This window comes from Podarcis erhardii (assembly GCF_964252035.2).
Source record: "Podarcis erhardii genome assembly, chromosome: 11".
NCBI classification, from domain to species: Eukaryota; Metazoa; Chordata; class Lepidosauria; order Squamata; family Lacertidae; genus Podarcis; species Podarcis erhardii.
Genome location: NC_138501.1, coordinates 30066257 through 30083659, shown reverse-complemented (window position 1 = coordinate 30083659; position 17403 = coordinate 30066257). Strand labels below are relative to the sequence as shown.

Below are 17403 nucleotides of genomic sequence, written 5' to 3'. Positions count from 1 at the left end.
GAATATTCTTTGAAAAGGTAATTCCACGTTGTACATTTCCGAGCACAATTCAAAAGTGCGGGTGCTGACCGTTAAAGCCCTAAACGGCCTCGGCCCAGTATACCTGAAGGAGCGTCTGCACCCCCATCATTCAGCCTGAACACTGAGGTCCAACGCCGAGGGCCTCCTGGCGGTTCCTTCACTTGCAAGAAGTGAAGCTGAAGGGAACTAGGCAGACCTTCTCAATAGTGGCGCCCACCCTGTGGAATGCCCTCCCATCAGATGTCAAGGAAATAGTATTTATATATATTTGAGGAGACACCTGAAGGCAGCCCTGTATTGGGAAGCTTTTTAAGGTTTAATGTTTTATTATGTTTTTATATGTGCTGGAAGCCGCCCAGCGTGGCTGGGGCAACCCAGTCAGATGGGAGGGGTATAAATAATAAATTACTACTACTATTACAGAATCTGGAACTTTCTTTTAGTTTTGCAATTTTCCTTATTTTTAGAGGGTTATATTCTGCACTCTTCATATATAAACCATAATTGTATACCACTATTTCATTAAAAATTATATTGGGGTGATTTACAGAAGAATTTACATGCAATAAAAACTGTGTGAACATTTAAAATTGGAGATCATCAACTATTAGAGAAAGAAGCTGTCTGCATAAGCTTAGTGGCATAAAAAACTTTTCAGCAGGCACATAAAGAAGAAGAGGAGGAGTTTGGATTTGATATCCCGCTTTATCACTACCCAAAGGAGTCTCAAAGCAGCTAACATTCTCCTTTTGCTTCCTCCCCCGCGACAAACTTCAGAGAAGTGTGACTAGCCCATGGTCACCCAGCAGCTGCATGTGGAGGAGCGGAGACGCGAACCTGGTTCACCAGATTACGAGTCTACTGCTCTTAACCACTACACCACACTGCTAAAAGAAAGGGGTGCTGGCAACTATTCTATAGTTGTAATATTCCACTGGATCCAGACATGGACATAGCCAGAGGGGGGCAAGGGGGGAGCTGCCCTTCCCCAATCAAGTAAATAAATTAAAAATACTTAACTAACTGACCAATAATGTCACAGATAGCACAGTTCTGCCCCCCCCCCCAAATCCTGGCTATGTTCATGGATCCAGAGTAGGCTTTTAAAGAAGTAGGCACACGACTGCCTCTTTAAGGGCAGCTGGCAACACTCCAACACAAAAATACATTTACTACACCCGTCACCGTCTCAGTCATCTAAATCCACGCAGCTTTAATAACCCATGGTGGACAAGGATCTAGTGAGCAGATGTGGTTGGTACATAAAGTATCCAGTTGGTCAACATAACACATCCATAAAAGGATCTAAACATTTGGATAGTGATATACAGTAACCAATATACTGAGCTATAGATATGAAAAGGAATGTGTCAGCAGAAAAATAGTGCAGTGCTTTATATAACTATGGAACATGCCATTATTATACTGTTGGTTCCAAAAAGACGTGACCCATTTTTATGATGGTGTCCTAATGAGTTCAACCTATACTTTTTCAATTCAAGCTAACCAAACCATGATTGGATTTATACCGTATGCCAAAAAACATCCAGAGAGACCATATCCTTATATCACTTACTGGCAAAAATAGTATTTCAGACAAATGGCTCAGAACGCCACCTTCCAAACAAACCAAACCAATCAAATCCACAGGTCACATTGGAACAGGTGGGAATGATGAGGTAAGCCACAAAAAGTCCACTGAAACCACACCCTCATTCCTGTTCTAAGCAATAAACAATATTGCAGAAGAACAGTCAGGAACACCCAACTTCTGAGTAGCTAAACCAGTCAAATTCATGTCACATTGAGCAATGTGGTTCCAAACTAGCACACTGTTTTGTGGCTTGGTGCTCATTCATATCGGTTTTGATCTGACCTACAAATGACACTGGGCAATAAATGGTATCAGAATGTGGTTTCTGCTTAAGCTTTGTGACTGCATCAATTCTATCCATTCGTGTGACCTGTGAATTTGGTTGATTTGAGGAACCATAGGAGTTGGTTCTGTTCAGATGAGTTCTGGATGTGAAGGGCCCAATAAAAGTATAACATTGGAATGCATTTGTTGTTGTTCTTTCCTTCCTTTTTTGTTGACCTATTACATCAATACAACAGAAATGTGCAAATATACATTATAGAATTCAAACACTGGAAGTCACCGAACAAATGGTATATCTCAAAATACATCCCAGAGTTTTGGAAATCGATTATAATTCAAAAAGCAGCCTTATCCTCCCAGTTTTCTTTAAAGTCCCCATAATTTCAGATGAATCACGGGTAAATGCATCGAACTCAGTGGGGTTTTTGAAAACACAGGAATATTCGTCCATTTCATTTCCAACCCGCCTTTTAGGGCAAGATCCTCGCATCCCATTTGAAACCTGGAGATCGTGCAGAAATCATATCCCGCGCGTGCCAGGGAAGTAGCGGTACAGTACTGTATTTACATCCCAACCGTACGCGCGTTAAGTCGGAAGCAAACCCCCTGAGCCACTCTCCTGGGGAACGCGCGCACAGCGTCTCAGCTTCAACTCGTGCAGCTGATACCAGGCATTGAGGCCCGATCGGTGGGTTGCGCGCACGCGCAGTAAGGGCACCGCGGGACCGGCTCCAGATGCGCGGCTGGGAACAGGAAAGGCGTCGACGTGCGGCCTGACGTCACAGAGGCGGCCCCTTACATAAGGAGCACAACGGCGGGCGGGGCGCGCAGAAGGTTCTGGCAGTTGGAGCGGATAGCGGGGTTGTTGCTGTTCGTGCGCGTAACGGTCGTCGCCGCTGGGGTTATTGTTTTGCCATGGCCCGTAAGTATGCGGCGTGGGCGGCGCCCGCCACCGCCCTGCTGGTGGCCTTCCCTCGCCAGTTGGGACTTGTATAATTGGCGGCGGCGGCGGCGGCGGCCTGGGGCCGAAGCGGGCCTTGCGGGGATCGTAGGCCCGCCGTGGGTTGCCGCTCCCGTGTTGTGGTCCCCGGCGGGCGGCTACTGTAAGGTCGCCTCAGAGACGTTGGTAGCTTCGCTTGCAACCCTGGCCGCGCTTTGTCCGGGGAAGAAACCCCCGTTGACTTCAGTAGGGCTTGCTCCCGAGTAGACCCGGCGAGGGCTGCTGGAGAGGCCGCCCCTGTGTGTGTGTCTGTTGGGGTGAACAGGGACTCTGGCTGGAGGGAAGCGGTTCTCTTTTAAGAGGAAGCGATGGGCAGGGCCGGCCTGAGAAAGCACAGCTCTCTTTTCCTTCCTCGACCGGGGAAACAACATGCTCTTTGTGAGCAGGATACGTCCCTGCTGCGCTCGCGTTGCCCTCTCCCCTATTCGGACTGAGCCGTGTGAAAGGGCCCTTTTCACCGAATCCGGGGCCCCAAACGGCCTTCCCCGAGGGGAGCGAGCTAGCGGGGGACTCCCGCTCGGTGTCCACGGGTGGATGCTAAATATGCCTCAATAGTTAAGTGTTTGCACTGTGCGGGCTGTACTGTACAGTATTTTCAAACTGCAGCGTTAACTTTTTGGAAACAACAGCTGCTGCGGCGGCGCCGACTTCAGTTTCCAGTGACTTCAAACTGAAATAAAAGATGCTGCTCAGTGTGTGTTATTTCTATATCGGAGCGTTCCGATTTGTTCCCTCAGCAGGAACTAAGCCTTGCTGAGAGCTTCATTGAAATGTTAACTAGACTTTTACGCTGACTTACTTGGAAACGAGGTCCCTCAAGTTCATTTCCCCAAAGGTGGTTCCTAAGTTCCTTATTCAGCACAGAGAGAAGCTGCCTGAATAGGATGGTTACAGCTTCACTGACACCAGAAACAATTCAAGCAGTATATAATGCCAGCAGAGCTGTAGAGTTATCAGCTTCATATTTTCTGACTAGGAGTTGAACCTTAAACGCTTGACTGATATTCTGTATTTATTTTGCCTTTAGAATAGTGTGCATAAACTTTGCTGAATGAAACGACTGTTCTTGATGTTTATCATATGATTGCATTACTTTCAAAGAGCTCAGGACAGCATACACAGTTATTGTCCAATCTACACCCTTGCGTCAAATAAGGGCAGTTATGAGGCTGGTTGTGCCTGTGCAATTGTTTGCTGAATTGTTTTAGTTTCAGAGCTTGCATGATTCTCTGCATCAAGGAAATATGTGGATGGAATTCAACAAAATTGAGTATTAATGGGCATAAGAAGCCTATTGAGCTTGCCACTTGGTGCACACTTGACAGAGAGCCACAGCCAGTCTCCTGGGCAACTAGCAAGCATAGTTGTCAAACTTATTGTGCTTCACATGGCGGAGCATACAGAAAATAGATTTTGAATTTTACAATAAATGTGAGTAGCAGCCCATTAATGGTATCAAGTTTTGAGAACTATCGAAGATTTCATTTTGATAAGATGTGAGGTATAATAAAAAGTAATGATTTGGTGTGAAATATTGCTGAAGCGTATGTAAACTGTACTGCAGTACTCAAACTTTTTCTACTACAGAATTAGTTGGTGGTTGTAGCATAGATGTTGTTTTTTATTTATTTGTTCAACTTATTAGGTGCTTGTCACCCAAAGGTCTCCAAGCAACTTGCAGCAAAATTATATGCACCCACACACATATAATATTTCATATTGGGGATCCATGGCATCAAAAGACTAGCATAAAATATTTGTGCATGCATACCTAAAGGGCATTGGTACCAGTGCTTCTCAAGTTCAACAGTAGCCCACTTTGGTTATATCAGTTATATTAGCTTGTAGGCTACGATGTCACTATGTTATTGTATGAAGCACATTCCTTTGCAAGCCAGCTTGAATACTTGCCCACTTGATTGGATTTCAAACAACCTGGGCAAGCTAAGTATTTCCTTGGTGACTGGCGCTTACCAAAGCCACAATTTGTTGGGAATATTGGCTATACTGTGGACTGCGTAGTTGAGAACTCAGTAGTGCAGCTGATCCAACAGGGTTTGCTTACAAGAGCAGTCAAAGTGTGGTACTTTTAGCATAGTGTAAAAGGGAAAATTTGGATTATCGGTAGCAGGATTTACTATTGTGCAACTAAGAGATGGACAATCTTTGGCTCTGTTGGTCAAAAGTAGGTACTAGTAACTGGCCTAAAGCCTAACTCTTAAAACTGTTCCAACTTTAGGTGGGAACCAGCGTGAACTCGCCCGCCAAAAGAACATGAAGAAAAACCAAGAACTGAATAAAGGAAAAAGAAAAGAGGATACCTTGTCGGCTTCTCAAAGGAAACAGAGGTATGTTTGCATAGCAATCTCTGACAACCCACATACCCTGGTGTATATGTAAGTAGTGTAAAATTCTGCCTCAGAATTCTTAAAGATAAAATACAATTTCTGTACTGTGGCCCTGTCTTAGACTAAAAAATTATATTTGATGTTTGGGAAGCTAATTTAATGTGCTTAAGCTTGCATTTCTCTATTTGGAATGGATACAGTCTTATTATAATTGAAGTTGGGGGGGGAGGCGTAGTTTAGAATTTAGAACTAGAACACCGAACTTTAAAACATTGAGAACCAACATTGTTCAACAGGACTTCTTATTCTTCCCCATTGTGTGCTCCAAAATCCATTCTAGAGGGTTGGGGGATTTTTGAGGAAGGTGAGAAACCAAAACTCTTGTTGCCCTGAAAAATATTCATTGTTTCCACTAAACATGGACGTCACTCGCTCTTCATCTTTTCTTTTCCAGAGACTCCGAAATTATGCAGCAAAAGCAGAAAGCAGCTAATGAGAAGAAAACTCTTCAGACAGGAACAAAATAATCTGTGGCTGCATGAAGGACCTAATAATGCTGCAGTGCATCTCAGAATAATAGGGCCTAAGAAAAGACATATTTGTAAAAGTGGCCAGCCATTAAATGGTTAATGTTTATCTTCTACAAGCTCATTTGTCCAGTATGCATTTATTTTAGAATGTCTGATTAGTAGAGTGCAGTTGCAACTGACTTGGCTTTAACTGAAATACTAGAAATAGTTCCAGTAAAATTGGATTCAAAGTTCCCTTTGCATGTCTACTAGTAATGATAGCAGTGGCTTGACTGCAGTTTTCATTGTTAAGTGTTGGCTTGGTAAATGGCTTGTGTGACTGTACCAGTTAATAAATATGCAGATAGACTGAGAATCCTGTCTGGCAGCCCAACAGCATTCAAAAATGATACCATTTTTAAAAGCCAGGTCTCTGTTCTTGCTTTCCACTTTGTAAAGCTCAGCTGTAAAATTAACCGTAAATTATTTTTACAATAAAATGTTGCATGAAGTACTGTCTAAGTTGGAAATGGGTACACCAGACAGTTATAATAGCTTTTCCATTGTTTCTGACATGTTTGGCACAATTCAGAGGGTTCTTAGTCCTTTCATCAGCACAACTTTTCCATTGTGTTTCAATTGCAGCCTGAATACTTAATACAATTCTTCAACTGCTAAGCAAGGTTCTCTAAATATATTACTATGTATAACTGCAGCTTAAAATCTGTACTCTGAACTAAAATATAAATAACCTTCTCTTTTGTCTAAAGCTTGGTTGATTATAAAAATGGCAGCCAAGAATAAGTTGCTTAGTTTTACTGCTTTTTTTTTAGGCCTGACTGTTTTCCATAGTGATGTTAAAGGTCTAGCGGAATTACGTATTTGACATTCATGGTTGTACTTCAGCTAGTGAGCAAGAACAAAAGCCTGTTGACCTGGGATTAAGCCAAATTTATTCTTCTGTTCCCTGCTACTTCTCTTAAAAACAATAGAGCTCTGTGTAGCATATTAGCAGATTGGGGTGGAGGCAGTCAGGGTGACCCTAACTCAGGTTTCAGAAGTTCAAAGACACTGAAATCTAGCATACTAGATAAGTTGTTCTAGTACAACAAACACTCAGCTCTAATACTTTGACTTTTCTGTAACAGACTAGGCAACTGACCCCTTTGGAATTTTACCCAACATTCAGTGTCTTGGAGCAGTAGTATAGCAGTGTGTTAAACAAGGTGCACTACTAGTTTGGTAAAAGTTTGGGAGGGGAGAAGAAGTTGGCTTGTAAGACATATTAGTGGTCGCAAGTAACTAAGTGATAGATGGTTCTCTGATACTGCTATCCCAAGGGAAGATGGATTAGCCGTACCCACTTTGTGTGTGTAAATTAAAAATGTCCAGCTTTTTAAAAAGGTAAAGCTAGCAGCCCACCCTACTTCTCCAGCCTTTCCTGGTGCTGTGCTGCTATAAGCTATGGTTTGGCTTGGTGTTGCATCCAAACCTAAGCTCATGATTTTATCATCAAACAAACCGTAACATATAGCTAAGGTGTGTTCTATAGCTTACCACTTGTGGCTTGTCTTGAAGAAATATACCCGAACCCAGACCCATGCTTTGATCAGACAAGTCATGGCTTCAATGGCAACTGCGGAACTGGAGGAGCAAGGCAACAACTACTTTCTCTCTGGGAAAACTACATGTTTGCTCATTTGCAGTAAGCCCATGGCTAGAGTTACCTGTGAACTGCCCTCTTGTCTTGCCCTAGGCAAGGTGGTTCTTCTAAAATGAGATTCAGAAGCAATACAAAATACACAAGTGAGTGAGAAGATTAAATATTTTATTCTAAAACAGCAGGCAATGTATACGTACCAAGCAAGCACTTCAGTCTGCCACTTGGAAGCCCTCAAGAAGCGGTGAAGTGACTCCCCCAGGTAGCCTCAGTTTGCATGGCTTTGTGGCCAATCAGTCAGCACACGGGCATCAAAGAAACTGCCCAAAACCGTCCAATTTTATAGATAGCCAGTCTTGGAAGCCACTCAGGCTATGTGCATCCATTAGCCACCCCCTCCCAAGGCTTCACTTTCTCAAAACAATGTCCAACATCAAAGAAGGTACCCAGCATTATCCTTCACAACTGATTAAGGCAGCTTTGTGTGGTGCTTCACCACCTCCCAAGTTCTCAGGACATTAATGTTCTCACACCATCAAAAAACTTAACAAGAGTGAGGGAGGGGGAAGGGACAAGCTGGCAGGGCTCTGTGTCAGACCATTAATTCCTCGATACATTTTTCTCCTTGCAGATGCATTTCCCATACACCTCTCTATTGGAATATGCAAAGCTGAGCTTTAAGAAATTGAGCTGGGCAAGTAGCTGTGTATGCACCATGTATTGTACAAGTGCTTTATACAAGCCATGCTTGCATCAATAGAAGGTTCAACTTCTGTTTGTGATGCATTGGCTGTAGTCATAGCTGTCAACTGTGATAGCTAAAACACCAGTATTCCCTCCTAAAGTAATCATTCCCTTACTGGTTTCATGTCTGTTTCTATACAGAGATAAACTCTGGAGCTGTATAATGATGGCAGTCTTAATCCTACCCATGTGGTGTCTGCTTTTACACTTAGCTAGAGGCTGTGCACAGGTTTGCAGAATGCTGCTGTTGCAATTATACATTTTTTAAAAAAACTTTGTAGGATTTCAGGGCAGTGTACAGTATTTTTGAAGGAAATAATAGGCTACTGTTTCCCATATACACATACAAATTGATAGGTAAATTTCATGAGACTTGCTCAGGTCAACTACATTTTTTATTCTGCCCACTTTGCTTTAATAAATGTGTTAATAAATTTATTAAAGCATTTTTACCCTAAATAGATTCCTAGATCAATAAAAAGTCACTCTTTGGCCCCAGTTTAACAATTCAAAAGACATACTTTATCACAAAATAAACTGCAAGGAAGAGAAAACTTGGTTCCTATGGACTGAATGAGATCCATCTGCTCAGTTGCATTCCCTTGGGGAAAGGGACAACAAACTGCTTAAATATTTCTGGTTCCATGTGGGAAGCATGTAATTTCTGTTCCAGTATTTGAGAACCTGTTGTAAGCTACTTTTGAGAGCTTCCTGGGACTATAAAGTGGAAAACAAGTTCTACAAATAAGTTCAGGAGCAAGGAGGACACCAGTTCTTAAAAGCAATTTCTTATAGGGATTACAATCAACCAAATGTGGGACATGTTTGGTAGAATGACTGTTACTAAGTACTGAGGAATAGACAAAGGAAGTTGAGTTAATGGAATAGCTTTGTATCCGTTCTCTCCCTCAGTGCAATGAAACATTGCTATAAATCCATAGAAATGCTGGTTTGCACTAGGTTATCTTCAATTAAGAATTTCTGAAAGGTCTTTAAGGAGACTTGGTTTGTACCTCTATAGGTTACATCTAGCAGGGACGGATTTTAAACACTTTACTGGGAAAGGGCTATGTACAGAAGCAGGCATTTGTGAAGAAACTGAGAATAGACCACAATAATACAAATGGTACACCAATTAGAAAAGAGGAAGGATGGGGAACTTGTGGCCACCCAGTTCTGTTCATCCCTGACCATATCTTATCCCAAGACTGAGGAATCTGGCTCTCCAACACCTGGAGGGACACAGGTGCCCCCCCCCCAACTAATATAAAGGAAATCATTTACCACACAAGAATGGGTCATTCCCTCTGAGTGCACAATTGGGGTAAGCCTTGTAACTCCTATAGCTTGATAGCAACTGTAAGTGGCTGTCTCCGATTTCGTGATCACACAAGTCTATGGATGATTTCTGGTACAGATTTGTTTCATGACCTTATGGGAAACGGCCACTACTATAAATCGTATTTAAAAGGCATTATACAAATCAATGGAGATGTGGTTTATCAGCAGCGGTTGACTTTGATGGCTAAATGTTCAGACTGAGGCAATAAACATCGGAATATCAAGTGCCCCATATATATGCGGGCTGTTGTGTGTATTATCCCATATAAATGCGGGCTTTGCTATGAAGCAGATATAGGGGAACTTTTCCTCTCCGGATGTTGCTAGGCTACAGTCTCATCAACACTGATCGAACCATCTCAAGGTGATTTACGTATGAACGAATTGAAAACACACACAAAAACAACAACAAAAATACCTTTGGAACAATACCTCAAGCCCTAACAAGTAGACAAGTCGTAACCCTGGCGAAGTCAACCACTAACAAGCCTGGGTAGGGTTTGGTCTCCCACACCTTCCCCATATACGTGGATCGAAATAAGGGCTGGGTAGCTGGGATGCGAGGGTTGCTTTTTAATCTCTCGGTCTCTCTGCCCAGCGTTGGAAACGGAATCCTGCGCCAGACCCTCGTTGCGCGCAGCAAAAGCGCGCCTGCTACCTGTGGAATTCCCCTTTCCCCGCCTCGCTTTTGTCGCAGGAAGGAGGAGGAGGCGGCGGCCGCCGGGAAGAGCTTGCTTGAGGCTTCCTGGCCTGCAGGGGGCAGTAAGGCAATCTCCCCGGAGGTGGCGGCGCTCTCAAGAGGCCTCTGTCGGTGGAGCGCCTCCCCTCCGATCGCTGACTGATGACGTATAAGCCGGAGGCCCTGTGGAAGAGCCTTCATCCCGGCGCCCTCATGGCTTCTTGCGGCGGCGACGAGGCGGTGCTGTTCAGACGCGGGGCCGGGCAGGTACTGGGGTAGGCCGGGCTTTCCGCGGCCCTTCATAGGGTTCCGCTTTCCCTCCGTGGGGGCCGCTGTCGGCTGAGCGGGCGAGGCGAGGCCGCTCCTCCCGCGTGGGGCGCTGCTCAGGAGGGACTCTGAGCTTCGCAGTTCAGCGGAGCGGATTCTGAGGGGAAAGGAGCTGCTTTTTTATTTTTTACTTTGACGAAGGAATAATGATAAATAAATATGAATAAAATTGTACACCCCACCACCGAGACCATTCCATTGTAACCTCCCCAAACCTCTTGCGATGGTTTGACCCCTTTCCGTTTTACCAGTATAAATTCTACAAACACCTTCCATATCTCCTCAAAATCATTTCTCCTGCATGTTCCCCGTCTTAATGTCACGTTAGAAAGTAACTGCTTAAGTGGGGTGGGCAAGAAGGTCGACTCGCTTCCAAAACGGAAGCAAGCAGTGGTATAGTAAGGTGAGTGGATTTAGTGGACTCACTGGGGATATCTTCTTTAGATGGCACTGTGGACTAGGCTTCAGTCCACTTACCTGGTCCTGTTGGGTTACTTCTGAGTTAGACGTGTACACCAACTGCAAATGCTGCATACCAGCCCTGTTGCATTGGGGGGTGGGGGGCTCCTGTTCATTCTGCTGAGCGGGGCCTTGAATTTCTGCTCCAAAGGCTTGCCCTAGCAACTTCAACAAAAGCATGAGCTATGCACAAAGTACTGGGAAGCTGTCCCAGAATGCAACTAGTTTCACAACTAAGTTCTACGTGCACAAGGGGATGCTTGCATTTGCACATGGCAACCAGTTATTGTAACCAGGGGAAAGCCTCTTATGATGTGGCATGGCAATCGGTCATTCAAAGATGGTTTAAGGAAAGGAAAAGAACCATGTGGCAGCTGCCCATGCCTGAACTACGTAACTTTCTAGATGCCAGCAGTAATATAGTATATAGCATGAGATAATCTTGATATATTGAAGAAGCCGCACCTTTAGATTTGGCTGTAACTCTCAAAGTATCTTTTAGGTTTCTTTTAAAAAAAGTTTAAAATAAAAAGGAAACCTACAATTCTGTTTTGTCTCTACAGAGTGATGATTCTGATATATGGGATGATACAGCGCTCATAAAAGCATATGATAAAGCCGTTGCGTCCTTCAAGGTAAAACATACTCTAGCATGACCCACCTGCTATGCAATATATGAACTGCAAAGATTCAAGCTTGTATGGTGGCCACCCATCCTTCACTGTCACCTCAAAGATAGGTGGATTGGAAGAAAGGGACAGAAGAAGATTGTTGCATTTTTCTTCTCTCAATATCCTTGTGGTTTTTAACAACTGAGCTGAAAGCAGATAGTCCATGGAACAGTTCTTAGTGCAGAAATGCAGTGACAGGGAAAACTTCACCTGTTCAGTTTGTCACATATATTTTTAAAGCTAAAGGAGCCTGCCAGGAAAAAGCTGGCTGCTCTAAGAAGGACATTCTGTATATGTACTATTTTATATTTTTAACATTGACTTAGAAGTTAAGTTTTTATGCTTGATATGTTTTGATTAATCAAATTTGGTGCAGTGCATCATTATATCAAATGATCTAGATGAAATATATGAATATTTGAAGTAATAATTATTGTATTAATACTAGTAAAAAAAATTAAATACCAATAGCTGTAACATAGTTTAAGGGGTGAATTGGAAACCTGCAAAATAATTATTTTGTATCTTCTTTCCATCAGAATGCTTTGAAGAATGGTGACTGTTCAGAGCCTTTGGATAAAACAGAACAAAACGCTGGGACGAAAAGAAAAAATAATAAAAAGAACAAGAGTAGGAAGAAAAGTAATGCTGGACCACAGAAACAGGTGATTTTTGGGGGGAAGGGAACCGTGACAGGACATAGTACTAAGAATGTTGTTTTTAAAATCATGGAATTAAGATCCTGTTTCTTCAAACATAAATATATGCTCCCATATACAAAACCTAAAGCTTTAGCCACCTTTTTCTTGTTGCACTTGAATTTTTACAGGGAAATAACCTGGTTTTTGCAATGGCCTGTATTGTGCCTTTGGTTCAGTTCGGGTATTCCAGTCCCTAAAATGGGGAAATACTTTTTATATATGCAATAATAATGTATTATGCTGCTGGAAAGTATTTTTAGGTAGTGCATCTACAGAACTATTTCAAACAGAGGTGATAAAGGATGAAGTTTTAAAACAGATTAATACAAAGTAAAACGTAGCATGATACCCAAAGTTGAGTTTTTAAAGCTAATGTGGCTAACAAATATTGAAGGAGAATGCAGTCTACAATGTTAATTTTTACATAGGTGTGTTGAACAGGTATGTCACAGATATGACATACATGTATGCAGGAGGGAAATCATACTTGTATAGTAGAGTGAGGAATAAATTCATAACACCACCAACTTAACTTTTTTCCTTTCAATGCAGTGGAGAGTTAATGATGCGTGCAGTGCAGTTTGGTCTGAAGATGGCAACGTGTACCAAGCAACTATTACCTCAATTAACTGGAAGAAAGGGACTTGTGTAGTTGTCTATACTGGATACGGAAATAAGGAAGAGCAAAATCTGTCAGATCTGCTACCACCAACGGATGCTGAGGGAACAAATGAGAAAAGTGCTGCTGAGGTGAGGCCAAGTAGAAAATTTACACTTGACTGAAATGGGAACAATTTGTCATTGCTACACTTCTTTCACAGCTCAGGGAAGTTCAGTGTGTGAGGATTAAAGCTAAAGCACATGAAATATAGGATTTTACCTTTTTCTGTGGGAGCTGAATTTAGTCCTGGGCCTCCTGCACATGATTTATTTCAGGGGGGGACAGCCAAGGCACATGAAACCCTCACAGCAAGTCTTTCTGCCGGTTTGCATAGCAATTTCTGATTGGGAGATTAAAATTCTACTGCCTGCTTTTTACAGAGCTTCTCTAAAGAGCACACAGAAAACAGTTTGTAGTAAACACACAACACAAAGGTTGGAGATGAAACATGCCTGCAATTTCAGAATAAAAGGCAGCATTTCCACCCACACACATTCCGGTGATATCTCCATAGTTGTTGAGCCCAGTTGTATATTGATCTAGTAGTAGCTTTGATCCCATTTACTCAAGCAACTGCTGTATATCTGTAAGACCACATGGCAAGCAGCTCAAATTGTGAGGTAATACAAAAATTCTACTGGCTCCCTTTGCAAAAGATCGAAAGCATTTTGCTGTGTTTTCACCTTTTTGTGCTGCTTGTGGCAGGCTACTTCTGTTGCAACCAGGGAGGGGATGTGATTGTGCATATTTGAAGCATGTTAAAATGCTTCTAAGTAACACCCAGTATTTATTTATTTTTTAAAATCAAGGCAAAGGAGTAGGACATAAGCAATAATAGTTAAAAGGGCAGGCATGGATGAGAATATGTCAAAACTTAAGTAGAAATAGGGGAAGGATGAAAGTAGAGTTCCAGAAGGACAGGTTCATAAAACCTTTTAACAGTTTGCATTTAAGAGGGTGTCTTTTGGAAGGTCACAAATTCAGAACAGAAGAAAATAATGTTGCTTTTTTTGAGTTTCATTAGTTATAGCTACGTATGGCTTGCAAATACTGGTTGCAAATTCGTAATTCCTATTATTTTTTTAGAATGAAAACGAGACTCAGTATTCAACAGATGAAAGTGACATCTCATTCCGGTCACCTGGAAACAAATACAATCGTACCAAATCAGCACAGTGGAATTCTCACTTTCCTCCACCACCACCAGTACCGGGCCTTGGAAGGGTAAGCATAGAAGCAAATCTGAAAGACACCCAATTACCATATTTTTTGCTCCATAACACGCATCTGACCATAACATGCACATAGTTTTTAGAGGAGGAAAACAAGGGGGGGAAATTCTGAATGAAACGGTGGATGTATCATTTTTGTGCTTCATGCTGTGGCCACAGACATGTGATTTGACGGTGAGTTTGGGGTAGCCCAATGCAAAAATCCTGAGAATCCATGTGGATCTCTGGTTTGTAACCACGTTTTTGCACCATTGTGGCCCCAGGCAACAGTGGGTGTGTGATTTTTTGGGTGCAGGCTGTAGCCATGGACATGCTATGTTATCTGATGGTGAATTTGGGGTGACCCAATGCAAAAATCCTGAGGATCCATGTGGATCCGTGCTTTGTCACCACATTTTAAATGGGGAGGGAAGGAAAAATACAGAAGGGACAAAGAGCATGAGAGGGGTGTGCGGAAAAGCAGCTGGCTAAGAATGCAGGGGAGGGGTTTAACGGGAGGGAGGAAAGGAAGGCAAAAGTCCCCCCCCCAAGCCAGCCCCCCACTCCCACCTGCATGTTTTTCGGCTGCCTGCGAGTCCCTAGAGCACGGAGAGGAGGAGGTGGTGGGCTGGAGCCTGCGCGCAGTGTGACTAGGAAAGAATTAGAAGGAAGGACTCGATCCTTTCCTTTCCCCTCTGCTTGCGAGGAGGGCAGGGGATTCCCTGCTCTTTGTTGAGTTTGAGCAAACGCAGCAACAGAAACAGAAGCAGGTGGGCAGTAAGACCCTGAGGCAGAATGCAGGAAAGCAGCAGCTTCCGCCTTCCCTCCGCCCGCCCGATCTTATTTTTGCCTGATTTTTGCCTCTGCGCTCAGGCGAGTCAGCTCCAGGGACCACACATTCACTCAATAACACACACAGACATTTCCCCTTACTTTTTAGGAGAAAAAATCTGTGTTATAGAGCGAAAATTACGGTACTATATGGTAGTGTTCCAGCTATTTAGAAGAGTAGTATCTTTACCTTTACAAGCAGAATTACAGGTGCCATTCCAGTCATGGATGTTTTTGTGAGATTTGGGGGTTGCTGTATCTTGCATGCTTAATTTTGCAAGCATTGGTATAATGAAGACCTTTTATTGTATTTTAAATTACTCTCGTGTAGACTGGAATGAAATTCAGTGGACCTCCACCCTTTTTATCAGGCTGGCCTCCACCATTTCCATCAGGACCACCGGTGAGTGATGGGTAAAATGCGTGACCGTAAAGGGATACTTTTGTCACAAAAGAGAAAGTTAATAACCCAGATGCTGAATGGTACCACCTGAGCTGGGGATTTAAATAATGGAATGTTCCCCTACAATTATCATTTCCCTAATTTAATTAAATTTGCATTAAGAATTGTTCTAAATGTTTGTAGTGAACAATTGTTTCTTGTTCAATGTCTTGAGAAGAAAAGGTAGTTAGTTATTCCAGTTCAGAAGTCTTTCATTTATCTTTTTAGTTGATACCACCTCCACCACCTTTCAGTCCAGATTCTCCTGACGACGACGAAGCATTGGGAAGTATGTTAATAGCCTGGTATATGAGTGGCTATCACACTGGTTACTATCTGGTAAGAAACATACATCTTTTTCTGTACTAAAATGCAAGCAACTTGCCTAAGTCACCAATTAAGATGCTAACACTGCTTAAATAGGTTAATCTTTCGATTTGCGGCTGGTCAGCACCTGACAGATTACATAAAATAAATATTTCTGTAGCTTATTAAAGAGACATGGAATACTGTGGCTGACAGACTTGCACCCATTTAATCGGGGGACAATTCTGCTGTGTATTATCTTCCGATTATAGGAAGTGCCAGCTGGTACGCCTTCTCTTAACCAAAGACCTACTGAACTGCTATTATGAGTGTCATATGATTTCCACCCCCAGTAATTTAGAGAGTGAAAATATGAACAGGTCCTCTGTAACAACCCATTCTGTCTCTTCTATTGCACAGGGTTTAAAGCAGAGCCGCATGGAAGCTGCCTTGGGGAGACATGCCCACTCTAAGTAGCTGTTGTAAGTACTGCATTTTGTTTTAACTTTAACTTGCAGTGGAGGGCAAGCTGAACTTAGTTTCATTTTGAAGGCACAAGGTCAGTTTTGGGCTGGTGACTTTTTTTTTTGCTTGTTGGGAGATGGGGAAAACACACCTTATGGTGTTTCATTGGGAGCCCACAGAAAATAGGCTCCTGTAGCTAAATGAGTCCAGGGTTGCTGCAAAAGGGGGGGGGTCAAATACTAGAATGTGGCTTGTATGAGTATATTCTCCGTAAAAGAGTGCATGTGTATGAGGGAGGGATGGCTATCAACATCAGATTTTTAGGTTTCCTCTATTTCTGATATAAAGATCAGCTTTGATAGAACATGACCTTAGCATTGGCATAACTTCTTCTAAAATGAATTTACTATCCCACATGGTCTTTTTAAATCTAGGTTTAAAAAAAAATTCCCATGAAGGAGGACATCCCAACTCTGTATTGGTCAGCAAAGAAGCTTTCAATGCTACCAGGATTACTGACTGGATAACTCGGAGAGGAATCTGCCAGCAATCTTTTCATCATCATTAGCAAGATTTCTGAATGGATAGCCCTGCTTTTTTTGCAAGGTGCCCATATCTTGTTAATCATCGGGTACCTGTTCTGGACTAAGTGAACTGTTCTTCAAGTGAATCTGATTATTTGGACTTGCTTTGATTTGTAAAGCAGTCTTTCAATTTGTAGAATATCTTCATTTCTAACTCTTCAGTGATGCCAAGCTGACTACATATTTATACCTTAAACGAGGTCAGTTTTATGGGATCTAACCATATTTTGCCGAAACTGATGTATGTCCCTTTCTAGCTGTGGATGGCAGTGGTGATAACAGAAACTGTGTAGTCACATGGTTAATTATAAAGCAGTCCAAATCCCAGGACTAGAACAATTCCTAGGTAAGTTGAGAGAGAGATTACTTATCAGTTACACCATTCAACTGGTTTGTATTAGTGAACAATAAAATTATTTTTTTCCAACTTGTGTTTGTATAATATGTCAGGGGGTGGGTGTTTATATTTAGAAAGCTTCTAAGTAATTTGTAAGTTACCAAACATCTTTTTACATTTTGTTGTGGATAAAGATTACATCTCTGAGGAAACTGAACTTGAATTTT

At 42.4% G+C, this 17403-nt stretch overlaps 2 protein-coding genes across 2 annotated transcripts; both read left to right on the top strand.

The window, feature by feature from the left end:
• The first annotated feature begins 2669 nt into the window (after positions 1-2669).
• SERF1B (small EDRK-rich factor 1B) lies at positions 2670-6268 on the top strand. Its single transcript, XM_081880655.1, has 3 exons — positions 2670-2822; positions 5140-5248; positions 5703-6268. The coding sequence occupies exons 1-3, from the start codon at positions 2816-2818 to the stop codon at positions 5773-5775; spliced, it is 189 nt and encodes a 62-aa protein (XP_081736781.1). The 5' UTR covers positions 2670-2815; the 3' UTR covers positions 5776-6268.
• Positions 6269-10317: 4049 nt separating this feature from the next.
• On the top strand, positions 10318-17266 carry LOC309352642 (survival of motor neuron protein-like). The gene is made up of 9 exons (XM_081881274.1): positions 10318-10448; positions 11531-11602; positions 12178-12303; positions 12892-13089; positions 14087-14224; positions 15374-15445; positions 15713-15823; positions 16211-16272; positions 16690-17266. Exons 1-8 carry the CDS (start codon positions 10344-10346, stop codon positions 16265-16267), a joined length of 879 nt encoding a protein of 292 aa, XP_081737400.1. The 5' UTR covers positions 10318-10343; the 3' UTR covers positions 16268-16272; positions 16690-17266.
• The last annotated feature ends 137 nt before the right edge of the window (positions 17267-17403 follow it).

Coding starts and splice junctions, on each gene's coding strand:
- LOC309352642 (XM_081881274.1), top strand. CDS start 10,344: ATGACGTATAAGCCGGAGGCCCTGTGGAAGAGCCTTCATCCCGGCGCC. Junction 13,090..14,086: donor ATGAGAAAAGTGCTGCTGAG/GTGAGGCCAAGT, acceptor TTATTTTTTTAG/AATGAAAACGAGACTCAGTA. Junction 14,225..15,373: donor CAGTACCGGGCCTTGGAAGG/GTAAGCATAGAA, acceptor ACTCTCGTGTAG/ACTGGAATGAAATTCAGTGG.
- SERF1B (XM_081880655.1), top strand. Junction 5,249..5,702: donor GCTTCTCAAAGGAAACAGAG/GTATGTTTGCAT, acceptor TTTCTTTTCCAG/AGACTCCGAAATTATGCAGC.